The sequence below is a fragment of the Bos grunniens genome, chromosome 7 (assembly GCF_055505025.1).
Source record: "Bos grunniens cultivar Pamir isolate PY7600 chromosome 7, Bosgru_T2T1.0, whole genome shotgun sequence".
Taxonomy (NCBI): domain Eukaryota; kingdom Metazoa; phylum Chordata; class Mammalia; order Artiodactyla; family Bovidae; genus Bos; species Bos grunniens.
The window spans coordinates 80,316,143-80,342,929 of record NC_141171.1 but is presented as its reverse complement, the minus strand read 5'-3'; the positions used below and the strand labels follow the sequence as shown (position 1 = coordinate 80,342,929).

General features: G+C 44.0%; 2 protein-coding genes across 20 annotated transcripts in view; one reads left to right on the top strand and one right to left on the bottom strand.

Moving 5' to 3' along the window:
* LOC147369864 (uncharacterized) overlaps positions 1-26,787 on the top strand; it is a 61,740-nt gene that overhangs the window by 4,942 nt on the left and 30,011 nt on the right. The window lies entirely within an intron of this gene.
* TENM2 (teneurin transmembrane protein 2) overlaps positions 845-26,787 on the bottom strand; it is a 1,167,677-nt gene continuing 1,141,734 nt past the window's right edge. For all 5 annotated transcript variants that reach the window (XM_086412765.1, XM_086412766.1, XM_086412768.1 and 2 more), the window contains 2 exons: positions 4,644-4,774; positions 845-3,000 (listed from right to left, as the gene is read on the bottom strand). In XM_086412765.1, coding sequence (XP_086268891.1) covers positions 2,239-3,000; positions 4,644-4,774 — 893 coding nt within the window. In that variant the 3' untranslated portion in view covers positions 845-2,238. The remainder of the gene's footprint in view (positions 3,001-4,643; positions 4,775-26,787) is intronic.

The window sequence follows — 26,787 nt, the reverse complement described above, 5'->3', positions numbered from 1 at the left end:
ATATGTAGGGCTGAGTCCCTTTGCTGTTCACCTGAAATAACCAAAACATTGTTAATCAACTATATCCCAATACAAAATAAAATGTTTAGTTTGGGAAAAATAAAAAAAAGCTTTTATTAAAAAAAAATGGTCTTCTGACTTCGGTTGCCCCAAGTTTGCAAGTTTTGGGGTAAAGTGATCTAGTGTGGAGGAAAATATACACATATGCAGATACACACTGAGCCGTGACACACAGACACATGCAGGCCTCCCACGGGGACAACTGTGTGATTTCAGTTTCCCGGCAGCACCTTCTACAACTAGAAGGCGGCAGCAGGGAGAAGGCTGGCTGTCCCAGGAGTGCTGGAGGAACCTGTCCAGGCACCGGTGGGCCTGAGGGTCTTCACCGCCCACTGGTCCCAGGCCCACACTCTCCTTCTCATCTCCGCTCCATGCAGAGTGGGGCTGCAGATGTTGGGAGAGATCACTCTAGAGAAGCTTGGAGAACAGGGGATGCCTCTAACAAAGACTGCCCCCAAAGTTCAAAAGTCCATATCTGCCCGAGCATCTTGACAAGATCCCTCTTTCTTCCAGCTTCTCTAGTGGCTCAGATGGTAAAGAATCCGCCTGTAATGTAGGAGACCTGGGTTTGATCCCTGAGTTGGGAAGATCCCCTGGAGAAGGGAATGGCAACCCACTCCAGTATTCTTGCCTGAAGAATCCCATGGACAGAGGAGCCTGGTGGGCTATAGTCCGTGGGGTCTTAAGCATCGGACACAACAGCAACCAAGCACGCACACACACCCTTTTCTCCAGAACTTTTGACCTTGCCCTCACCGCAAAGCATTTCCACAGAAGACCAGTGTCCACAGGAGTTTTAGAGACTTTATTATGTATAAACAATTTAAACACTTTGCCATAAATTATCTTTGCCTGTCCCTAGTCTTTGCTTAGCAGCAAATTAAAATTAATATAAAAACTCGATGAACAAGTCATACATGTATATTACAAAAAAGTTCCTGTACCAAAGTTCTTATTAGACATTTTTTTATGGTTTTTTTTTAAACTTTTTTTTTCTTGTTTTTTGTGGGTTTTTAAAATTTTTTATTTTCTCTCCTCGTGGTGACTGTCATGTGATTGTCTCAGTTTCTGGACCAAACAAACACACTAATAATTGTAAATCTCAAACAGTGATTGTGCCTCAAGGCTTAGGTATGTACAGGGTGATCTGAAGTGGTGCCCGTTTAGCAAAAGAGTGTCACGATGCCCACACCTCTACTGCAACTGATACCCACGAACTACGGAATCTAAACAGACTACACCCTGTAACTGCGTATTACTGTCCACAATGGAATCTTCAAAGACAAAAGAGTATGAAATTGATCTGTAGTGATTATAGCCACCCTTGGAATTAAATTTTACACTCTGCGCTCAAATAAATTAGCTCAGGCCAGACTAAATCAGGACCTGAGAGTTAAGTGCTGAACGGTATTATTTCGCTTCGATTTTTGATATTAATTTCCTTTTTTTTCTTGTGTTTTTCTATTTTTTTTCTTTAAAAAGTTATTTCCAGTGCTCACTCTTTCACTTTTACCCCCCCTCCCCAGTCGCTACACACAAATCACCCCCAAAGTCGTGGTTTAAATGCACCTGTATTTGTTTAAACGAAAACGTCTGTAGTTATCTATCCAACGAGCAGTCTGAATCGTGGTCCTTAGCTGGTCCTGGGATGCTGGCCCTCACGGATATCTGTGTGTCGCTCACGTGTGAATGAGTGAGGTAATAGAACATGAGGCCTTCTCGTCTTCACGTCTCTGTTTTGCGGTCGCTGTGTTTTTGTTTTGTGTGTGTGTGTGTGTTTTGTTTGTTTCCTGTGTGCATATGTATGTTCTTTTGTTTCTTTTGAACATTTTGCGTCTCTTTCCGTCTCTTGGCTGCGTAGACCCTGAACAAGTGGGTCATTATTTTAGGGGAACTTGGAACATGGTTGTGTGTTCGTCCATTTGTCTGTTTTGTGTTTTGTTTGTTTGTTTTTTTTCCTCAGGAATTTTGCCGCCGGGCTTTAGTCTACTCCAGGAGGTGGGACTTCTTGTGTGGACAGTAGCATTTGAACTCAAAAAATGTGAGCTTTCTTGCCACTTGGTCTCCTAAAGCAGCCCGGCCTTTAGTGCCCCAGTTAGGTCTTCATCTCCTTAGGAGAGGAGATAACAGTGACTCCCGCTGAGCCATCCAGGCGAGGAATGGCAGCAGACGATTTTGTTACCTCTTTCCCATCTCGTTCTGTCTTAAAAACTGGATGTTGCTGCTACTGTCCGCCAGCTCAGGGTACTGCTCGACGGGCAGCACGTAATAGCCCTCGTAGCCCTGCACGCGGCCCGTGCTCAGCAGCTGCTGCTTCTCGCCCTCCGTCCACAGGCGGCTGCCCTCGCGGCCGTCCCTGGCTTTCTGCTGCTCCTTGGCCCAGGCCGTGCCTAGCGCCCTCTGCCTGGCCTGGTCCAGGACGCGGGCCTTCTCTTCGTCCAGGGTGTCGGGGGTGAGGCCGTAGCGGATGCTGAGCAGCAGCGTGGAGTACTGGAACTCGATGTTGGTGAACCTTCGAGTCCTGCCGTTGACCAGCAGCGTGGGCTGCGACACGGTCACATTCACCCCGCTCTCCAGCACCTTGCGGCCGATGGTGGTGCCCAGGGTGACCAGGTCGGCATCGGCTGAGCCGATCTTCACGAAGTAGTGGGTGTCCTTGCCCTCGATGCTGTAGTGCATCTTGTCCAGGTAGTAGGCATTGTTCAGCACAGACGCCACTTTGCGGCTGTCCTCGCTGGCGATGCTGGACACGCCGGTGGTCACCCGCCCCTCCTTGATGGCGAACATGATGCCTTTGCCGATGATGGGCGTGGTGGTGGCGAACCAGTGGCCTGCTTTCTCGCGGATGCTGGCGTGGAGCTTCTTAGAAATGACCTGCCCTTCAAGAGCCAGGAAGGCCTGGTTGTGCCTCTCGGTTGTCTGCTGGACACCTGTAATGAGCTGTGGGCAGAAGAGACACAGAGAGCTGAGGGGGTGGGCTGGGCCCACCCTGTGCAGTTAGGGGCTGGGTCAGAAAGAGGAAGGCTGGGACACCCCTCCAAGAATATGTCTTGCGTCTGTCATGATCAGAACTAAGAGAGCCCTACCTTTTGGACTAGGACAGGCTGGCTTGTTTCCAGTGCTCTGATGGTATGGCCTCCCCACCTTGTAACTATAAATGGGGGTGCATAGGCATAACACCTGAATGGCATCTATACCCAGGCCTACCCACTTACTGTGTCTCTCCATCATTGCAGAAGAGAGAGTCAATTGGCCCGCTGATGGTTTAGCAGCTGCGTTATACATATATAGGGGCTTCCCTGGTGGCTCAGGTGGTAAAGAATCTGCCTGCAGTGCAGGAGACCTGGGTTCGATCCCTAGGTTGAGAAGGTCCCCTGGAGGAGGGAATGGCTACCCACTCCAGAAGGGGATGTTCATTAACTTCCTTGAGTTGGCACTGTGCTACTCCAAGTACGGCTAGGAGCCGAGGCATCACCAGGACCCTCCCTGTTAGCAAAGACTAGAATCTTGGGCCTCCCTCCTGACCCAGCGAGTCAGAAGCTGCATCTAAACAAGACCCTCTACCTGGTCTGCATGCATATGAATGTTTGAGAAGCACCAGGCTAAAGAGATTCCAGCTTTGTGGGCCAGAGGGAATATCCCTGGACTTTTTGAGCCATTTGCTTTGGATCCTAGCCCTGCTTCTGCAGGGGGACGAAATCCCCATTATCTCCTTGGCCTTGAGTTTTCTACTCAGAAATTACAACTCATCTCAATTGGTGGTTGGGGGACAGGCTGGGATAATGGAGGAGGCTGTGCTGGGGAGGTAACGGCACTTAGATAAATGAGCGAAATGATGGCTATTCATCCAGTGAGTGGTCCCCACGGGGCAGAACTGTGAGAATGCTGTTCTCAATTACCCGGCAGTTCCTCCTGGTCTCTCTCTAGTGACACAGTCTGGACAATTATTCAGAGCAGCTGAGACCTTTCAGAGGTTGATCGTGCCAAGCACGGGTTCTGCAGCAGGAGAGATCCAAACGCAGATGCCCACCCCTCCCATCCAATTGTGGCCGCGGTCTCAGCTGCACCCAAATTGAAACTGACCACCTCTCGGTCATCACCGAGAAACCCAAGCACAGATTATGTTCTGAAAACTCAATCTGTATATGTTTGGGCCATAAAACACTGAGATTTTATGTGAGGCATAAAAATGTTCTTTAATGGGACAGAAACTGCAAACTACCGTTTTATTATGTCCCATAAAAGCCAAAAGGGTTATGATCTTACAGGCAGTGCAGATGGTAGGTTGCTGCTAGATTTCTCAGTGCTGTTGTTAATCAAGGAGTGACTCAAGGGTATACACTGAACAGATAATGACACCACAATTAAGGTAATAATTGAGGTTGGGAAGAAATATGTGCTGCGCCAGACAAGTGACAGCACTGATGTCCACTGTCTCATGAAGCCACCCGGTTTCATGCCCCTTTTATACCCAGCTCCAATGTTTTCTGGTGCTACTGACATGTCCTTGGCCCCGACATGGTTCTGTTTGCCAGAGGGAATGGTGACAGTCTTTTGGATTCTTGGCAGGGACCTCCGCTTACCTGTCCGCTCTCACTTGCTTGACTCTCTGACAATTCATAGGGCGGAGGCACGAAATACATTTTGGCTCTTGGGAAGCCAGGAATTATGTTGCTGAGCTGAAATCCAAACATCACAAGCCAGCTTTTCACATCTATGGTGGAAACAGAAATAAAGACTTCTGAAATCATGATGGGTAGAAAGCCAGAGGGGATCTTGGAGAGAGAATGAAATAAAGTGGGATGTTGAGTATGGAGTCCAGCAGGAGAGGGAGGCAACAGCCTGTGAGAGTCTTCTGGTCGGGACCTAGAGCTGCTTTACCTGGGCTCTAGGAAACAGATGTCCTTCCAGACTTGGTCAGTTGACCCCAACCTCCCACTCCACACGGTGATTTAGGACAGTGCTGGAGTAAGCTAGATCTCCCTTCCGATGCCCTTGTTGTGTGACCTTTGGCAAGTTCCTGGCCCTCTCTCAGATTCAGGTTCATCAGATATAAACTACTAATGTCATTGGGTTGTTGTGAAGGTTGAGGGAGAAAATTCACGTGGAGGGCTTATCATGGTGCCTGGCATGTGGCTTGTTCAGTCACAGTGAAATCCTTCATTTGGCAAGTACTTCAGTATTGATGGGCCAGTCAGTGTGCTTAGAAGCTAGAGATACAATGATCGGAAACATGTAGATGTGATGATTACACTGTGCAGGACCTCCAGGCAGGGGCTGCTGCACCAAGCCTCGCTCATTATGAAAGGGGGGGTCCCTGAGTGCATGCAATGCAGACAGTCACCTGGCTCCTGAGACCCTTTCCTCAGGTGTCTACTCTTCAAACGGAGGTCAAGAGAGTGCTCTTGTGTGCTCAGAATACAATTGCCCTTTCCTGCTAAGGCCTAGGGTTGGGTCGGCTCCATTGTCATGCTCCATCTCTATTCCTGAACTCCTTCCTTGTGATTTCATTATACAAGCAGTCAAGCCTTCCAGTATCCTGGCCTCTTAGTTTTTTGGTGATCCTCCACTTACTAACTCTCCTGCTCATCCTTTGGAGCTTGTGATCATGAGTAATTCTACCTCAATTTCATAGACATCACCCTCTGAACACCGCCTGGACTCTCTCTAGTTTACTCTTTTTTGTAACCTCACCCCTCCATACTCCCAGAACGTCTCCCTTCCCTAGGACCTTCAAGCCAACCTAAACTACTTTTCCCATCCCCCAGCTTCTTTGTCTGTCCTCTCTTCTTACCTAGCGTGCATTCCATGGTCAGTCATTAGAATCATCCCCTTGTGTATATTCTCAGATGCGTTGCCACTTTCTCACTTCATCACACTTGCTTGGTGAAATCATGGCAGGCTCCTGTTTGTCCCTGTTGCAGCTGAATGCGGCAGCAGAAATGAACGAAGCCACCCTGACTGGTATTAAATTCCTGACCATGAACCCCAGCTGTGCCTTCCTGATGCCTGGTAATCTGACCATATCCCCTTTTTCCATTCAGTCCTTCTTCCATTCTCCCGGGTGATTGGCTACTTCTCATCTCTCCTAAAACATCCCACACCTTCCTCACTCTAGCAGCTGACCTTTCATTCCTATCTGAGAAAACTGATGTGGTCAGGGGGAATTTCCATCAAACGCTCATCATATTTACCAGCTTACCAGCATTAGTACCCACATTCTCACTTTCCTTCTGTTACTCCACATGAGCTGCTGGAAAAAACCCTCCGCTGGTGTAACAGGTCACCCCATCAACATACAAACATGCCACTAAATACGCACCTTTAAAATTCCTCTCTTGTCCGTCCTTCTCCCTTTAGCCACCATACGTGTCTCACCCCCTTTATAAGAACTTCTCAAACTCAAAATAATTCTCTAGACACAGGAACTCCCATTTCTCCCCTTTGAATCAGGCTTTGCTCCCAAAGATGCATTAAAACAACACTTGTCAAGGCCATACATGACCTCCATGTTGCTGAGTCCAGTGCTGACTGTGGGCTTCATCTTACTTTGACCTATGAGAAGTCTCTGACAAGTTGAACGCTCCTGCATCTCTCTCTGTTTTAGCCTTGTGGACAACACACTGTCTTGTTGTCCCTCTCCCACCTTTGTGGCCACCTCTTGTCCCTCTTTGGTTCCTCCTCATCTCTCTGCTCTGAATGCTGGGATGTCCTAGACGCAGTCTGTGAACTTCTTCTCCACTCTATCTGTTCTTCCCAGACATGGTGATCTGACCCAGTCTCAGGGCCCTCAATACCATTTTTTCTCCTTCCAAGTTTGAGATAATATTGACATACAGAACCATATAATTTTATACAGCATGATTTAACTTACATCATGAAATGATTAGTACATTTAGTGAATACCTATTGTCTCACAGAGATACAAAATAAGAGAAAAACATTTTTTTTCTCTTATGATGGAAACTCCAGGATGGAAAACATACATCAGTTTTAGGTATATTTATCATGTCATACATTCTATCCCTAGCCCAATCTATGTTCTAAGCCAGATCACCCTAAATATACTCAGAGTCAGCAAAAATGCACCTTATCATTTTCACATGGTGCCTTAATGGAGAGGAGAATGCCTAATAGAAACACTTGTCCATTATTTGATTTGATGATACACAAAAGGATTCATATAAGGAATGTTTGTTTTTAAATAATTTATTTATTTTGGGCTGCACTGGGCCTTCTGCTTGGGCTTTTCTCTAGCTGTGGCGAGTGGGACCTACTCTCTAGCTGCAGTGGTCGGGCTTCTCACTGCAGTGGCTTCTCTTGTTGCAGAGCACAGGCTTTAGGGCACACAGCTCCCAGGCTCTGCAGCACAGGCTCAGTAGTTGTGGCGCATGGGCTTTAGTTGCTTCACAGCATGTGGGATCTTCCTGGATCAGGGTTTGAACCCATGTCCCCTGCACTGGCAGACAGATTCTTTACCACTGAGCCACCAGGGAAGGCCCAGGACATGTTTTATTTGCACCTCAGTACCACTTGCGTGCTGATGCCAACTCCAAAATTTATGTCTCCATCTAGGACTTCTTCCTCAATGCCCAGCTTCTGTCCAAACCTCAGTTCCTTGTCTTCCTCTCCACATCTGTCACAGTAGCCTTCTTCATCCCTGATTATGGTAACTCCATCCTTTCAGCTACCATCCTGGACCTCTTTCTTTTTCTCACTCTCTATGTCTAATCCATCCATAAATCCTTTACTTTTGTTTTTAATTGAGGTAAATCTCATGTAACATAAAACTCATCATTTTAAAGTGCACAATTCAGTGGCTTCCAGTTACACTCACAATGTTGTACAATCATCGTTTCCGGAATTCATGAATTCCAAAACATGTTCATCATCCCCTCAAAACTGCATCACTATCAGTAGTCACTCTGCATTCTTCTTTCCCCTCAGTCCCTGACAACCGCCACTGCTTTCTAGTCTCCATGGATTTGCCTTTTCTGGATATTTCATATAAATGAAATCAAAGAACGTGTGGCCTTTCATGTCTGGCTTCTTTAGCACATCATTTTCAAGGTTCATCCGTGTTGTAGCATGTATCAGTATATTATTATTATTTATGGATGAATATTCTGTTTGGATATATTCCACTTTGTTTATATCCATCAGTTAATGGATATTTGGGTAGTTTACACTTTTTTTTTTTTTTTTTTTTTACCTATTATGGATAATGCTGTTATGACTATCCATGTACTAATTTATTTATTTTTTTCATTTACTGCCAAGGTTTTTATTATTATTAGGATAACATTTAAACAAATGAAGTATAGTGATTTACAATGGTGCATTAGTTTCAGGTATAGCAAAGTGATTCAGTTGTGTACATACATATATATTCTTTTTTTACTTTAGTTTTTATTTTATATTGGAATATAGTTGATTTACAGTGTTGTTTCAGGTGTACAGCTAACTGATTCAGCTATCCATATGCACATATTCATTCTTTTTCAGATTATTTTCCTATATAGGTTATTACAGCATATTGAGTAGAGTTCCCTGTGCTATACAGTAGGTCCCTGTTGATTACCTATTTTATATATTAAAGTGAAGTTGATCAGTCGTGTCCAACTCTTGGCGACCCCATGGACTGTAGCCCACCAGGCTCCTCTGTCCATGGAATTTTCCACGCAAGAATACTGGAGTGGGTTGCCATTTCCTTCTCCAGGGGATCTTCCTGACCCAGGGATTGAACTCCGGTCTCCCCCATTGCAGGCAGATAATTTACCATCTGAGCCACCAGGGAAGCCCATTTTATATATAGTAGTTGTTATTTAGTTGCAAAGTTGTGTCCAACTTTGCAGCCCCATGAACTGCAGCACTCCATGCTTCCCTGTCCTTCATCATCTCTTGTAGTTTGTTCAAACTCAGGTCCATTGAGTTGATGATGCCATCTAACCATCTCATCCTCTATTGTCCCCTTCTCCTCCTGCCTTCAATCTTTCCCAGCATCAGGATCTTTTCCAGTGAGTTGGCTCTTAACATCACGTGGCCAAAGTATTGGAGCTTCAGCTTTAGTGTCAGTCCTTCCAGTGAATATTTAGGGTCAATGCCCTTTAGGACTGACTTCCTTGATTTCCTTGCTGTCCAAGGGACTCTCAAAAGCCTTTTCTAGTACCACAGTTTGAAAGCATTAAATTCTTCAGCACTCAGCCTTCTTTATGGTCCAACTCTCATATCTGTACATGACTACTGGGAAAACCATAGCTTTGACTAGATGGACCTTTGCCATTTGTCAGCAAAGTGATGTCTCTGCTTTTTAATACACGGTCTAGGTTTGTCATAGCTTTTCTTCCAAGGAGAAAATGTCTTTTAATTTTATGGCTGCAGTCACCATCTGCACTGATTTTGGAGCCCAAGAAAATTAAAATGAAATCTGTCACTGTTTCCACATTTTCCCCCATCTATTTCCCATGAAGTGATGGGACCGGATGCCATGATCTTCATTTTTTGAATGTTTAGTTTTAAGCCAGCTTTTTCACTTTCCTCTTACACCTTCATCAGGAGGCTCTTTGGTTCCTCTTCACTTTCTGCCACTAAAATGGTATCACCTGCATATCTAAGGTTGTTGATATTTCTCCTGGCAATCTTGATTCCAGCTTCATCAAGCCCAGCATTTCGCATGATGTCCTCTGCATATAAGTTAAATAAGCGGGGTGACAATATACTCCTTTGCCAACTTTGAACCAGTCCATCATTTCATGTCTAGTTCTAAATGTTGCTTCTTGTCCTGCAAACAGGTTTCTCAGGAAACAGGTAAGTTGATCTGGTACTCCCAACTGTCTAAGAATTTTCCACAGTTTGTTGTGATACACACAGTCAAAGGCTTTAGCATAGTCAATGATGCAGAAGTAGATGTTTTTCTGGAATTCCTTAGCTTTTTCTACAATCCAACAAATGTCGGCAATTTGTTCTCTGGTTCCTCTGCCTTTTCTAAACCAGCTTGTACATCTGGAAGTTCTCAGTTCATGTATTGCTGAAGCCTAACTTGAATAATTTTGAGCATAATTTTGTTAGCATGTGAAATGAGTGCAATTGTATGGTAGTTTGAGCATTCTTTGGCATTGTCTTTCTTTGGGATTGGAATGAAAACTGACCTTTTCCAGCCCTGTGGCCACTGCAGAGTTTCCCAATTTGCTGGCATATTGAGTGCAGCACTTTCACAGCATCATCTTTTAGGATTTGAAATAGCTCAGCTGGAATTCCATCACCTCCACTAGCTTTGTTCATAGTAATGCTTCCTAAGGCCCACTTGACTTCACACTCCAGGATGTCTGGTTCTAGGTGAGTGACGACAGCATCATGATTATCCAGGTCATTAAGACCTTTTTTTGCACAGTTCTTCTGTGAATTCTTGCCACTTATAAATCTCTTCTGCTTCTATTAGGTCCTTGCTGCTTCTGTCCTTTATTGTGCCCAACTTTGCATGTTCCTGTGGTATCTTTAATTTTCTTGAAGAGATCTCTAGTCTTTCCCATTCTATTGTTTTCCTTTACTTCTTTGCATCATTAAGAAGGCTTTCTTATTTCTCCTTGCTGTTCTCTGAAACTCTGCATTCAGTTGGTTATATCTTTCCCTTTCTCCTTAGACTTTAACTTCTCCTCTTTTCTCAGCTATTTGTAAGGCCTCCTCGGACAACCACTTTGCCTTGTTGCATTTCTTTTTCTTGGGGATGGTTTTGGTTACCACCTGTAGAGAGTTACAAACCTCCATCCATAGTTCTTCAGGCACTCTATCTACCAGATCTAGTCCCTTGAATCTATTTGTCACCCCTACTGTATAATTGTTAGGGATTTGATTTAGGTCATACCTGAAAGTCCTAGTGGTTTTCCCTACTTTCTTCAATTTAAGTCTGAATTTTGCAACAAGGAGCTGATGAGCTCAGCCATAGTCATCAACAGGTCTTGTTCTTGCTGACTAGATAGAGATTTTTCACCTTCAGCTGCAAAAAATATAATCAATCTGGTTTCAGTATTGACCATCTGGTGATGTCCATGTGTAGAGTCATCTCTTTTGTTGTTGGAAGAGGGTGTTTGCTATGACCAGTGCATTCTCTTGGCAAATCTGTTAGCCTTTGCCCTGCTTCATTCTGTACTCCAAGGCCAAACTTGCCTGTTACTCCAGGTGTCTCCTGATTTGCTGCTTTTGCATTCCAGTCCCCTGTGATGAAAAGGACATTTTTTGGTGTTAATTCTAGGAGGTCTTGTAGGTCTTCATTGAACTGTTCAAGTTCAGCTTCTTTGGCATTAGTGATTGGGGCATGGACTTGGATTTTTGTGGTGTTGAATGGTTTGCCTTGGAAATAAACCCAAGTACTGCATTTCAGACTCTTGTTGACTATGAGGGCTACTCCACTTCTTCTTCGGGATTCTTGCCCACAGTAGTAGATATAGTGGTCATCTGAATTAAGTTTGCCCATTCTCGTCCACTTTAATTCACTGATTCCTAAAATGTTGATGTTCACTCTTGCCGTCTCCTGTTTGACCACATCCGATTTACCCTGACCCATGGACCTAACATTCCAGGTTCCTATGAAATACTGTTCTTTACAGCATTGGATTTTACTTTCACCACCAGTTGTTGTTCAGTTGAGACCCCATGGACTGCAGTATGCCAGGCTTACTCAAACTCATGTCCTTGAGTCGGTGTTGCCGTCCAACCATCTCGCCCTCTGTCCACAACTGGGTGTTGTTTCTCCTGTGGCCCAGCCTCTTCATTCTTTTGGAACTATTTCTCTGTTCTTCCCCAGTAGCATATTGGACACCTACCGACCTGGGGAGGGGCTTATCTTTCAGTGCCATATCTTTTTGCCTTTTCATACTCTGAATGGGGCTCTCAAGGCAAGAATACTGAAGTGGTTTGCCATTCCCTTCTCCAGTGGATCACATTTTGTCAGGCCATTAGTAGCACGGACATGCCCTCTAGCCTCTCCACATAGCTGGAAGACATGCCTGGTGCTCTGGCTGTCCCACTGCTGGCCCTCGTTCAGTGTGTAAACCTTCATGGGCCATTGGGTGTTGGTCAATGTGAAGCCGGGGGCTAAGGCAAAGGCCCTGCTGCAAGAGGGCCTGAGAGAGGCTGGAGCTGATGTTGGAGGACGCCCAGGAACAGAGGGCTCCTCCGGTTTTCCATTGCCTCTGGCTGCCCTGGGGCCAATCCACCAAGCTTCTAATTTATCCCTCCTTACCATGTTTTCCCCCAGCAACCACAAGTCTGCTTTCAAAGTCTTAGTCTGTTTCTGTGTTGCAAATGAGTTCATTTGTATCATTCTTTTTTTAGATTCTACATATAAGTGATATCAAATGATATTTGTCTTTCTGTGTCTAACTTGACTCAGTATAACAATCTCTAGGGTCCATCCACATTGCTGCAAATGGCATTATTTTGTTCTTTTTATGGCTGAGTAATATTCCATTGTATATATGTCCCATATCTTTATCCATTCTTCTGTTGATGGACATTTAGGTTGCTTCCATGTCCTGGCTATTGTAAATAGTGCTGCAGTGAACACTAGGGTGCATGTATCTTTTCTAATTATGGTTTTCTCCAGATATGTGCCCAGGAGTGGGATTGCTGGATCACACGGTAGCTCTGTTTTTCTTAAGAATTTCCATACTGTTCTCTGTAGTGGTGGTACCAATTTACATTCCCACCAACAGTGCAGGAGGGTTCCCTTTTCTGTACACTTTTTCAGCACTTATTGTTTGTAGACTTTTGATGATGACTATTCTGACTGGTGTGAGGTGATACCTCATTGTAGTTTTGATTTGCATTTCTCTGATAATTACTGATGTTGAGCATCTTTTCATGTGCTTTATGGTCACATGTATGCCTTCTTTGGAGAAATGTCTGTTTAGATCTTCTGCCCATTTTTTGATTGGGTTGTTTGTTTTTGGCATGATCTGTTTGTACATTTTGGAGATTAAACATTGTTGGTTGTTTCACTTGCAAATAACTTCTCCCATTCTGTAGGTTGTCTTTTCATTTTGTGTACAGTTTTCTTTGCCATGCAAAAGCTTTTAAGTTTAATTTGGACCCATTTGTTTATTTGCGTAGTGACTATCTCTTATAATAGTTTTTAAGGTCTATTTTGTCTGATATGAATATTGCTACTCCAGCTTTCTTTTGATTTCCAGTTGCATAGAATATTCTTTACCATTCTCTCCCTTTCAGTCTGTATGTGTTCATGTCCCTAGATCTGAAGTGGGTCTCTACTAGACAGCATATATATGGGTCTTGTTTTTCCATTCAGCCAGTCTATGTCTTTTGTTGGAGCATGTAATCAATTTATGTTTAAAGTAATTATTGATATGTATGTTCTTATTGGAGAAGGAAATGGCAACCTACTCCAGGATTCTCCTGGAGAATCCCATGTGCAGAGGAAGCTGGTAGGCTATAGATGATGGAGTGGCAAAGAGTCAGATACGACTGAGTGACTTAGCATGCAAGCACCCACATGTCTTTATTGCTGTTTGGTTAATTGCTTTGGGTTTGTTTTTACAGCTCTTTTTTCCCCCTTCCTCTTTTCTTGTGGTTTGATGACTATCTTTAATGATGTGTTGGATTGCTTGTGTGTTTGTATCTGTTGTAGATTTTTGGTTTGAGGTTCCCATGAGGTTTTGATATAGCATCTATGTGTATGAGATTGTTTTAACTTGCTGATCTCTTAATTTCCCATGCACTTCTAATATCCTACATTTGTACTCTTCCCTCTTCTCACAATTGCTGGTTTTGATAACATATTTGTGTGTGATTTCCTACCCTTATGTTTGCCTTTACCATGAGCTTTTTGATTTGTAATTTCCTTGTTTCTAGTTGTGGCCTTTTCTTTTCTGCTTAGAGAAGCTCCTTTAGCATTTGTTGCAAAGCTAGCTTGGTGGTGCTGAATTCTCTTAGCTATTGCTTGTCTGTAAAGCTTTTGATTTCTCCACTGAATCGTAATGAGAGCCTTTCTGGGTAGAGTACTCTTGCTTGTAGGTTCTTCCCTTTCACCACTTTTTTTTTTTCCTTTCACTACTTTAAATGTATCATGCCACTCTCTTCTGGTCTGCAGAGTTTCCGGGGAAAACCAGCTGACAGCCTTATGGGGATTCCCTTAAATATTATTTGTTGCTTGTCATAATTTTTGGTTGTCTTTTATTTTTGTCACTTTGACTAATATGTGTCTCAGCATGTTCTTCCTTGAGTTTGTCTTATATGGGACAACTGTGAACTTTGTGGACTTGAATGAGTATGTCCCTTCTTATGACAGGAGAGTTTGGTGCCTAATCTCTTCAAATATTTTCTCAGGCCCTTCTCTCTCTCTCATCTCCTTCTAGGACTCCTATAATGGGAATGTTGATGTTTTTAATGTCCCAGAGGTCTCTGAGACTGTTTTCATTTCTTTTTATTTTTCTTTTTTTCTATTCCACAGCAGTGATTTCTACCACTCTCTTCCAGCTGACATATTTGTTCTTCTGTCTCACTTATTCTTCTATTGATTTATTCTAGACTATTTTTATTTAAGTTATTGTATTGTTAACCTCTGTTCTTTAAATATTTTAGGTCTTTTAAAAATGTTTCTTGTGTCTTCTCAGTCTGTGCCTCCATTCATTTTCCAGGATCTTGGATCATCATTATTCTGAATTCTTTTTCAGGTAGATTGCCTACCACCAGTTCACTTAATTGTACTTCTGGCTTTTTATCTTGTTCCTTCATCTGAAACATATTTCTTTGCCGTCTCATTCTGTCTTTCTGTGTTTGTGGTCTCCTTTCTGCAGACTGTAGGGTTGTAGATCTTCTTGCTTCTTCTGTCCGTCTCCTCGTGGATGAGGCTGGTCTAAGAGGCTTGTGCAGGCTTCCTAGTGGGAGGGACTAGTTCCTGCCCATTGGTGAGTGGAGCTAGGTCTTGTCCCTCTGGTATGCAGAGCCATTTCAAGAGAGATATTTTCAGGTGGCTTGTGATCTCAGTACAACTTTAGGCAGCCTGCCTGCTGATGAGGTTGTGTTCTCTCTCTGCTGATTGTTTGGCCTGGGGTGTCCGGGGACTACAGTCTGCAGGCTCTTGGGTGGGGCCAGGTGTTGGTGCCAAAATCATGACCTCTGGGAGAGCTCACACCAATCACTGTTCCCTGGCACTTCTACCACCAGTGTCCTTGCCCCCACAAGTGAGCCACAGCCAATCGCCACATCCCCAGGAGACCCTCCTTACACTAGCCTTGCCAAGACCCACAGGTAGGTCTGGCCCAGACTGCTGTGTGGTCACTGCTTTTGCTGGGTGCCAGTACATGTGAAATCTTGTGTGCATCCTCCAAAAGTAGAGTCTCTGTTTCCTTCATTCCTCTGGAGCTCCTACACGCAAGCTCTGCTGGCCTTCAATGCCAAATGCTCTGGAACTCCTCCTCCTGTTGGCAGACAGCCTGGAGAGCCCAACATGGGGCTCAGAACTCACTCCTGTGGGAGAACCTCTGTGATATAATTATTTTCCAGTTTACGGGTTACCCATCCAGTGGGGACAGGATTTGATTATGTCACGAAAGTGCCCCTCCTACCATCTGGTTGTGACTTCTTTGGATGTTAAAATATCTTTTTTGGTAGGTTCCAGTCTTTTTTGTCAATGGCTGTTCAGCAGTTAGTTGTGATTTTGTGAGAAGAGGTCCTACTCAAGTCCTACTCTGCCATCTTGTCCAGAATTGAGGGCTCTACATATGTTCTTTTCCAGATACTTTTCCATTAAAGGTTATTACAAGATATTGAACATACTTCCCTGTGCTATACAGGTCCTTGTTGTTTATTTTATATAAAGTATTGTGTCTGTGTTAATCTCAAACATCAAATATATTTCCCCCTCCCCCTTTCCCCTTTAGTAATCATCATACTTTGTTTTCTGTGTCTGTGAGTTTCTCTGTATTTTTAAAAATAACTTAGTTTGTACTATTTTTTAATTCCACACATAAATTATATCATATGTTTGTCTTTCTGACTTTTTCACTTAGTATGATAATCTCTAGGTTTATTCATATTGTTGCAAATGGCATTATTTTATTTTTTTATGGTCAAGTAATATTCCATTGTATATATGTACCATATTTTTTTTATCCATTCATTTGTTGATGGGCATTTGGATTGTTTCCATGTCTTGGCTATTATGAACAGTGCTGCTATGAACATAGAGGGGACATGTATCTTTTCGAATTATAATTTTATCTTTTCTGGTTATATGCCTGGGAGTGGGATTGCAGAATCATGTGATAGCTCTATTTTTAGTTTTTTTTTTTAAAGGAGCCTCCATACTGTTCTCCATACTGGCTGCACCAATCTACATTTCCACCAACAGTGTAGGAGGGTTCCCTTTTCTCTACACCCTCTCCAGCATTTGTTATTTGTAAACTTTAAAAAAAATTTAAGGGACTTCCCTGGTTGTCCAGTGGCTAAGATGCTGAGCTCCCAATGCAGGGGCCCAGGTTCAATTCCTGGTCAGGGAACTAGATCCCACATGCCACAGTGAAGATCAAAGATCCTGTGTGCCATAACCCAGGGAAGCCAAATAAATAAATAAATAAATAATTTAAATATTTATTTGGCTGAGTCAGGTTTTAGTTGCAGCACTTGGGATCTTTAGTTTCAGTATGTGGGATCTAGTTTCCTCACCAGGGAGTGATCCTGGGCCCTTTGCATTGGGAGCGCAGAGACTTAGCTGCTGGGCCACCAGGGAAGTCCCATTTGTAGACTTTTTGATGATGGTAAAAATTGACATTTGAAAATGTATTTTTAGTTCTCTTGTGTATACACCTAGGTGTGGAATTGCTGAGTCCTATGGTTAAATCTTTTAGTTTTACTTTTAAAACAGACCAGAATCTGTGTCTTCTCACCACTTCTACCATCTCAACCCTTGCCTCACCTTCTAACTGGCCTCCCTGCTTTCACCTCTGCTCCACACACCCTGTCAACACAGCAGCCAGAATAAGCCCTTGTTGTTGTTGTTGAGTCACTTCAGTTGTGTCCGACTCTGTGCGACCCCACAGACGGCCGCCCAACAGGCTCCCCCATCCCTGGGATTCTCCAGGCAAGAACACTGGAGTGGGTTGCCATTTCCTTCTCCAGTGCATGAAAGTGAAAAGTGAAAGTGAAGTCGCTCAGTCGTGTCCGACCCTCAGCGACCCCATGGACCGCAGCTTTCCAGGCTCCTCCATCCATGGGATTTTCCAGGCAAGAGTACTGGAGTGGGGTGCCAATAAGCCCTTAGCATTCCTCTACTCATTACACTCCAGGGATTCCCTCGTTTCTCTCAATGAAGAAGTGAAAGTTCTGCTAATGGTCTGTAGGCACCCTTAACATATGATCTCTCTTCTCCTGCTCTCTCTGCTTCAGCCTCTCTGCTGTTTCTTAAACATGCTAGGTGCACACTCGTCTTGGGGCCTTTATACTGGCAACCCCTCTACCTGGAATGTGCTGTCTCACTCTTCCCTTTTTCAAGTCTTGCTCAGATACTGCCTCCAATAAGGCTGACCTCAACCACCACATTTAACCCCTGCCCATTCCCACCTAACAATCCCTAGTCCCCTTCCTTTTGCATCCCCCACTGCCAAAACTGTAACCACACTTTAACATGTGTCTCATATGGTTATTTATTGCATTCATTCTTTATTGTCTGTCTCCCTCACTGAGAATGTAAGCTCCACCAGGACAGGGAGTTAAATGTCTATTTCATTCACTGATGTCTCCCCAGGGCTGGCACAAAATAGGTGCTCAGTAAGGATTCATGGGGTGGATGAATGACGAAACACTGAACATATGTGGCAAAAGCCACCCTGACTACTGTGTGTGACAGAGGAACTACCTGTACCTGCCTGAGAAGATGCATCTGAAGGGGTTGAATAAGGTCTACCCACCTCCTGCCCGGGGGCTGGTATGAGGGGCTTAATGCAACTTTGCTACTAAACACCCAGGCCTAGAAGACCCTTTAATGAGGGAGATTCTGGGATCCGTGGTGTATCCATCAGCCTTAGGTACAGACTAGGTATTGAATGACTTGGTAACTATACTTATTAATGATAGTCCATTTAAGACTGATTAACATCAATAATCATACATGTATACAGGCTAAGTTGCTTCAGTCATGTCCGACTCTGTGTGATTTAATGTAGCCTACCAGGATCCTCTGTCCATGGAATTCTCCTGGCAAGAATATTGGAGTGGGTTGTCATGCCCTCCTCCAGGGGATCTTCCCAACCCAGGGATTGAATGGGAGTCTCTTATGTCTCCTGCACTGGCAGGTGGGTTCTTTACCACTAGCGCCACCTGGGAAGCCCATTTAAGAGTCATTATCATCAATAATCATAAGAGAGATGCACATAAAAACCACAGTGAAACAGTACCTCATACCTCTCAGAATCACTGTCATCAAAAAGACAAGAAACAATAAGTGTTGGTGAGGATGTGGAGAAAAGGGAGTCCTTAAGCCCTGTTGATGGGAATGTTAATTGGTGTAGCCACCACAGAAAACAGTATGGAGGGTCCTCAAAAATTAAAAATACAACTGCTATATGATCTGGCAAATCTACTGCTGGGTATTTATCCAAAGAAAACACTAATTTGAAAAGACATATGCACCCCTATGTTCATTGCAGCGTTATATATAATAGCTAAGACATGGAACCTAAATGTCCATGGACAGATGAACGGATGAAGACAATGTGATGAATGAAGACATCTATAGTGGAATATTACCCAGCTATAAAAAAGAATGAAATCTTGCCATATGTGACAACACATATGAGGCTAATCTTATTGAAAGAAGTTAGCGAAAGACAAATACCATATGTTTCTACTTAAGTGTGGACTTTAAAAAACAAAACAAATGAACAAATATATTAAAAAATAAGAGTCACAGATACAGAGAACAAACAGGTGGTTGACAGAGTGGAGATGAGTGGGGGAATGAGCTAAATAGATGAAGGGGATTAAGAGCTACAACTACCAGTTATAAATAGGTCACAGGGATGTAATGTACAACTCAGGGAATATGGTCGATAGCACTGTAATAACTTTGGTGCGTAATCTATAAAAATACTGAATCACTATGTTGTATACTTGAAGCTCATATAATATTGTAAGTCAACCATACATCAATAAAGAAGTCATTTAAGAATACAGGTTTGAAATTGCTTTAAAAATTGTCAGCATCCTAGCAGAGAGAAGCCTGGCTTTAGCCCAGCAACAATCATATGCCCACAGAGCATCTGTGTGCAAAGTACTACTAGATGATGAATGCTGTGCAGTGTGGATTTCTAAACTGGGTATTCCTGGTCACCCATCATGGTCACCTGTCAAGATTGTTCTGCCATATCTAGGTATTATCTTACTGGTATTTGCTATCTAATTAAAAAATTGTTTTGCCTTGTCTACTTAAGGAAATCCATTTAAAAAAAGAAGAGACTTTATGTCACTACCATAAGTAGGAAGGCAGACTCGCTGCAAACAGAAAATAACTGTAAAATTAAAACAAAGCAATGCAATTAAATTGGAGCATGATTTTGTTACCTGCTACCGGGGGAGTCTTAGACCTGCTCTCTCCGTTAAAAAGGGAGATAAGAAGTGTTAATGAGGTGTTAAATACAACCAGCATCAACTGGAGGCTTTCTCCTCTGCCGATTTGGGAGAATAAAAAGAGCCTGGAAAGAAACTAACTTTCCCCATTTGTGTTGCCATGTTATTTAATACCTCATCTATACAACGTATAAAATCATCACATTTTTCACCAGGGATATGAAGGGAATCCCACGAAAGGCAAGAGAAGAGGTCTTTGCCCTTAGCAGACTCTCCACATCCTGACCTCTTCCCTGAAGGCATCTCTCCTTGTTCTCCAGGAGATAAGTTAACAACACCCTGCCTTGGGGACCACACATTTCTTCATTTTTTTTTTTTTTTTGGCCACACCATACGGCATGCAGGATCTTAGTTCCCTGGCCAGGGATTGAACATGTGCCCCCTACAATGGACGTGCAGTCTTAACCACTGCACCACCAGGGAAGTCGCAAGGGACCAGACATTTTAATGGCCGCTCCGATGAACACTAATAGTTCATGTCATGTGTTTTCTTCTTTTAAAGTTTCTAACGTGGCTTGGTTTCCAAGTGTAAACCTCTTCTGAAATGTTTATTCAAGTCGCTTGTCTCCTCCATTTCGCAGAAGGCACTTGTGGCATCATACAGACACCTCTCCTCCTTTCAAAGTCATTGGCGTCCTCTGATGATAGCCTCCCTAAACAATCAATCCTCGAGGTAGGAGCTGGTGATGTGGCCCCTCCTAACAGCTCATCACTCCCCCTCCTTATGTTCTTCGCAGCGAGTGCCGCTGGAGCACGTGCTCTGTAATACACACTGTCAGCACAGCGGCTTAGGTGCTAAGTGCAGACAGAGCAGAGGGTAGTGAGGAGGAGGCTGGGCCTCCCTCCTCTCAGGGAAATCAACCTCCATGAAGTCTGACTTCAAACCTGCATGAACCTGGGGGTCTGTAAGCCCAGAGATCCCCAAGGGAGAAAGGTGGGGAGCCAGCCCAAGTCATCGTGGATAACATTTCTGAGGTTTGCTTACCTCAGAATGTGGGGTTTCAGATTTGCCAGAGCAATGCCACTCAGGCCAGAGTTTGGGATCTGTTTCAAAGTAGAGCTGCAGACCCCTGGGAGCCCTAGGGAATTACATTAAGGGGATAACTTCACTTCTCACCTACAGACCTCCTGTCTCGGAGTCTAGAGCTTCTTATAAAGCCAAATGCATTCCTACCATCAATCAGGCTTTGTGCAGGCCTTGGCTCTTTACATATCATGACTCACTTGCTCCTAACAGGGGGTCTATGCTGCCCGCCTCTGTGCCAGTAGAGGAAACAGCCTCCACCAGCCTCAAGAGGTGTCTGCTGCATTTAGGGAGTTGTATTTCCAAACAGCAAAGACTCTTTTGAGCACAACAGAGGGAGAGAGAGAGAGAGAATTTCTATTCATGGAGTTCCTGCTGACTACACGTTAATTACTTCTTAAATTGTGAGCGGCAAGTTCAACCACTCTGCTCATCTCCTAAGATTCAAATTAAGAGTCACAAAGATGGGTTTACAGATGAGCCAACACTTGAATAGTGGAGAATGATTTGATGTTCTCCCCTGGGATGCGTCCTTCGGCGGTCATCTCATGGGTTTACAGATGAGCCAACACTTGAATAGTGGAGAATGATTTGATGTTCTCCCCTGGGATGCGTCCTTCGGCGGTCATCTCATCTGCAGCAGGCAGCAGGCGTGGGCTTGTGCCTGGTCTAGCGCTCTCCACCCAGGTTCTCTTCCTCTGCTTTGACTGCAGACATTAGTCCTAGGCGTGCAGATTCTCTAATAGGACCTTTTACTTTAGACTCTTTCTAGTGTTTTCTGGATTCAGTTTTGTTGGACTTTGTTCAGCCTGGCTTTGATGCCCATTTACTGAGTCTCCATGAAGCACTGGAATGAGGAGTGTCATCTTGCTATGCAAAAACTCTGCTAATTTCTTTTTTCTATTTTTACTGGCGAATAGTTGATGTATTTATTTTAAATTATACTGCAGTAAAAACATTTGGAGTATATTATACTCCAATAAAATCATTTAAAAATACCTGAAATTCTAAAATGATTTTTATTGGAGTATAGTTGCTTTACAATGTTGTGTTTCTGCTGTGCAGCAAAGTGAATCAGCTATACGTATTCATATATCCTTTCTTTTTTAGATTTCCTTCCCGTTTAGGTCACCACTGGGCACTGTTCAGTTCAGTTCAGTTTAGTCGCTCAGTCGTGTCCGACTCTTTGCGACCCCATGAATCACAGCACGCCAGGCCTCCCTGTCCATCACCAACTCCTGGAGTTCACTGAGACTCACGTCCATCGAGTCAGTGATGTCATCCAGCCATCTCATCCTCTGTCGTCCCCTTCTCCTCCTGCCCCCAATCCCTCCCAGCATCAGAGTCTTTTCCAATGAGTCAATCTTCGCATGAGGTGGCCAAAATACTGGAGTTTCAGCTTCAGCATCATCCCTTCCAAAGAAATCCCAGGGCTGATCTCCTTCAGAATGGACTGGTTGGATTTCCTTGCAGTCCAAGGGACTCTCAAGAGTCTTCTCCAACACCACAGTTCAAAAGCATCAATTCTTTGGCGCTCAGCCTTCTTCACAGTCCAACTCTCACATCCATACATGACCACAGGAAAAACCATAGCCTTGACTAGATGGACCTTTGTTGGCAAAGTAATGTTTCTGCTTTTGAATATGCTATCTAGGTTGGTCATAACTTTCCTTCCAAGGAGTAAGCGTCTTTTAATTTCATGGCTGTAGTCACCATCTGCAGTGATTTTGGAGCCCCCCAAAAATAAAGTCTGACACTGTTTCCACTGTTTCCCCATCTATTTCCCATGAAGTGATGGGACCAGATGCCATGATCTTCGTTTTCTGAATGTTGAGCTTTAAGCCAACTTTTTCACTCTCCTCTTTCACTTTCATCAAGAGGCTTTTTAGTTCCTCTTCACTTTCTGCCATAAGGGTGGTGTCATCTGCATATCTGAGGTTATTGATATTTCTCCCGGCAATCTTGATTCCAGCTTGTGCTTCTTCCAGTCCAGCATTTCTCATGATGTACTCTGCATAAATAAACAGGGTGACAATATACAGCCTGGACGAACTCCTTTTCCTATTTGGAACCAGTCTGTTGTTCCATGTCCAGTTCTAACTGTTGCTTCCTGACCTGCATACAGATTTCTCAAGAGGCAGGTCAGGTGGTCTGGTATTCCCATCTCTTTCAGAATTTTCCGCAGTTTATTGTGATCCACACAGTAAAAGGCTTTGGCATAGTCAATAAAGCAGAAATAGATGTTTTTCTGGAACTCTCTTGCTTTTTCCATGATCCAGCAGATGTTGGCAATTTGATCTGTAGTTCCTCTGCCTTTTCTAAAACCAGCTTGAACATCAGGAAGTTCACGGTTCACGTATTGCTGAAGCCTGGCTTGGAGAATTTTGAGCATTACTTTACTAGCATGTGAGATGAGTGCAATTGTGTGGTAGTTTGAGGCTTCTTTGGCATTGCCTTTCTTTGGGATTGGAATGAAAACTGACCTTTTCCAGTCCTGGGGCCACTGCTGAGTTTTCCAAATTTGCTGGCATATTGAGTGCAGCACTTTCACAGCATCATCTTTCAGGATTTGAAATAGCTCCACTGGAATTCCATCACCTCCACTAGCTTTGTTCCTAGTGATGCTTTCTAAGGCCCATTTGACTTCACATTCCAGGATGTCTGGCTCTAGGTCAGTGATCACACCATCATGATTACCTGGGTCATGAAGATCTTTTTTGTACAGTTCTTCTGTGTATTCTTTCCATCTCTTCTTAATATCTTCTGCTTCTCTTAGGTCCATACCATTTCTGTCCTTTATCAAGCCCATCTTTGCATGAAATGTTCCTTTGGTATCTCTAATTTTCTTGAAGAGATCTCTAGTCATTCCCATTCTGTTGTTTTTGTCTATTTCTTTGCATTGATCGCTGAGGAAGGCTTTCTTATCTCTCCTTGCTATTCTTTGGAACTCTGCATTCAGATGTTTATATCTTTCCTTTTCTCCTTTGCTTTTCGCTTCTCTTCTTTTCATAGCTATTTGTAAGGCCTCCCCAGACAGCTATTTTGATTTTTTTGCATTTCTTTTCCATGGGGATGGTTTTGATCCCTGTCTCCTGTACAATGTCACGAACCTCATTCCATAGTTCATCAGGCACTCTATCTATCAGATCTAGGCCCTTAAATCTATTTCTCACTTCCACTGTATAATCATAAGGGATTTGACTTAGGTCATACCTGAATGGTCTAGTGGTTTTCCCTACTTTCTTCAATTTAAGTCTAAATTTGGCAATAAGGAGTTCATGATCTGAGCCACAGTCTTCTTGGGAGAACCAGGAGAGTAAGTGAGGTTGAATATGCTTTGCAAATGATTTTGTTTGGGTCTTGGTAGCTGTAGGGTGTCTGTTTAGCCCACACTGATGACTTCCATTTGCTTCTGGCTGATCCATCCCCAAGGTGTCCAGTGCCAAGAGGAATCTGGGAAGTGCATTCTTGGGGGTGGAGGCCGCCTTCTATGCCTGAGATAGGTGTGGCCTGCCGCCCCATTCCTATTGGTGTCTTCATCTGGAGACTTCCTCTCCCTTCCCCACTTCATAATGGCCTCAGCTCAAATGGCCCTTCCTCTGTGAGCACCCCAAAGAAATGAGATCCTTTGTTCTCTAACTCTTAGCTGTTTCATTTATCTTCACGGCCCTTGTCATTATCTGAAACTATATATATAGGGGTGTGTGTGTTTTCCTGAGACACCCTTTAGTTAGAAACTGCAGTGTGGTCAGTGGGAGAAGGAGAAGGTGGGATGATTTGAGAGAACAGCATTGAAACATATACGTTACTATATGTAAAATAGATAAGCAGTGCGATCTGATGGATGAAGCAGGGCACCCAAAGCTGGTGCTCTGTGACAACTTGGAAGGATAGGGTGGGGGGTGGTTCAGGATGGAGGGGACACATATATTCCTATGGCCAATTAAAATTGATGTACGGCATAAGCCACCACAATGCTGTAAAGTAATTATCCTCCAGTTAAAATAAATGAATTAAAAAAAAAAAAGAAACTGCAGTGAGCTGGGTGGACACAAACCCTGCTAAGCCCTGGAGAAGAGAAGAAGCCCTGGCAGAGTAGCATGGCAGGGCCTCCCGATGATGCACAGTGGGGCGACTAGGAGGGAACTAGCTTGGCTGTAACTCCTGTACTCCTGAGGTACCAGCTGCTTCGGTTGTAGGGGGATGCTGGGTTCAACTTCAAAGGCTCTGGAACTTGTCAGTAAGGCACAGCATGGCCAGAAGTTGACCTTTAAGGTCATCTATTTCTGCAGCATGCGGCACTGAGGGCCACACTGTGCTCCAGGGAGCTGCTGCTTCCTTTCCTATCTTGGGGATGGATAAGTGATCCCTGGTTACCTGAGGGTAGGGACCCTCTGGGCTTGATGCTTCCCTGGCCCATGGCTAAGAGCTATGAGTTCCCTGGAACTTGGGGTGGGGCTTGGAATTGGGGTCCTCACTGTTATTCATCTACAATGCATGTTCAGGTGAGATGGCTCCATATTCTTTGCTGAATATTGGTCTTTTTCCTTCATCTATCCATCCATCTATCCAGATTTCCTTGTTTCTCTCCCCGAAAAAAGGGGCTCTATCTTGCAGTCCACTGCATCTCTAGTACTTATATGTTAGATGAAAATATCTGTCAATAGGTGAACAGACGGATGGATAAGGACCCTCATTTAACCAGTTTCTCACTTAGCATGAAGAAGCAGATTATTTGCCTTCCTTGACCTGTCTATCCAGACCTCTCTCCAAGCTTCCTATGTCCTTTTGACCTGTTTTTCTTTTTTCTGTGACTCAGCTCTGAGTGGCGTGCAGGATTTAAGTTTCCCAATCAGGGATTGGACTTGCGCCCCCTGCAGTGGTAGCACAGAGTCTTAGCCACTGGACCACCAGGGAAGTCCCCTGTCCTTTTGGACTTTTGCTCATGTCTTTCTTCAGCCTTGAGCTCATTTCTACCACCAAGATCCCCTTCATTCTCAAGGTTTGAGGTGGGGCCCTTCTGGACTATGCCAAAATTTTCAAAACTGAAGTCATCTGCACATGCACCACACACACACTTCTTTGAGAGAAGTATCTGCCTTGTTTCCATTGCATCCCCAGTAGGCATCACCAACTGGATGGACATGAGTTTGAGTAAGCTCCGGGAGTTGGTGATGGACAGGGAAGCCTGGCGTGCTGCAGTCCATGGGGTCACAAGGAGTCAGACATGACTGAGTGACTGAACTGAACCCCAGAATGAAGCATGTTGGTGCCTTGAAAACGCTTGTTGAATAAATACCTGGACAAACACCTATATGGTAGCATGGACTTAATCCCATTTTCCATTATCACTGCTTATTTGTATTTGTTTCTCATCAGCCTCATCATAAGGTCAGGAGCTGGGTCACAGACATCTCAATACCCACGCTGTTTCGTTGCTTCACTAGTAATGGTGATGTTAATAACACAAGCAGATACCCTTTCGTGAACGTCCTCTAAGTGCCAGGCACTGAACTTTACATACTTAAGTTCATTTCCTTCTTACGATCACTCTGTGAGATGATTTTGTTAGTGCCCTTTTGCAGAGGAGGATACTACAGCTCAGAGATACTGGACAACCAGCCCAAGGTCCTTTGACTTATAAATAAAAGAATTTGAACCAGGTATTTCTGAGATTAGGGTCTCATCCTTTCCTCCTTCATAAGGTTGCTTTCCTCTTTTGAGTTAGAGAGGGCTCTTATAAAAGTTATTTCAATGGAAAGGACTTGAAAATAGCCAGGACATCTTCAAACAGAGCTGCCTGGCTAGCTCAGTTGGTAGAGCATGGGACTTTTAATTCCAGGGAAGATGGCCCTGGAGAAGGGAATGACAACCTACTCCAGTATTCTTGCCTGGAGAACTCCATGGATAGAGGAGCCTGGCAGGCTAGAGTTCATGGAGTCCAGAGAGTCAGACACGACTGAGTGACTAACATTTTCACACTTCTCTTCAAATAGAGCTAAGGACTGCTCTGTACTGTGATTGCTTGACTGTTCTCAATCCTGTACTGGCAGTGTACACAGCCC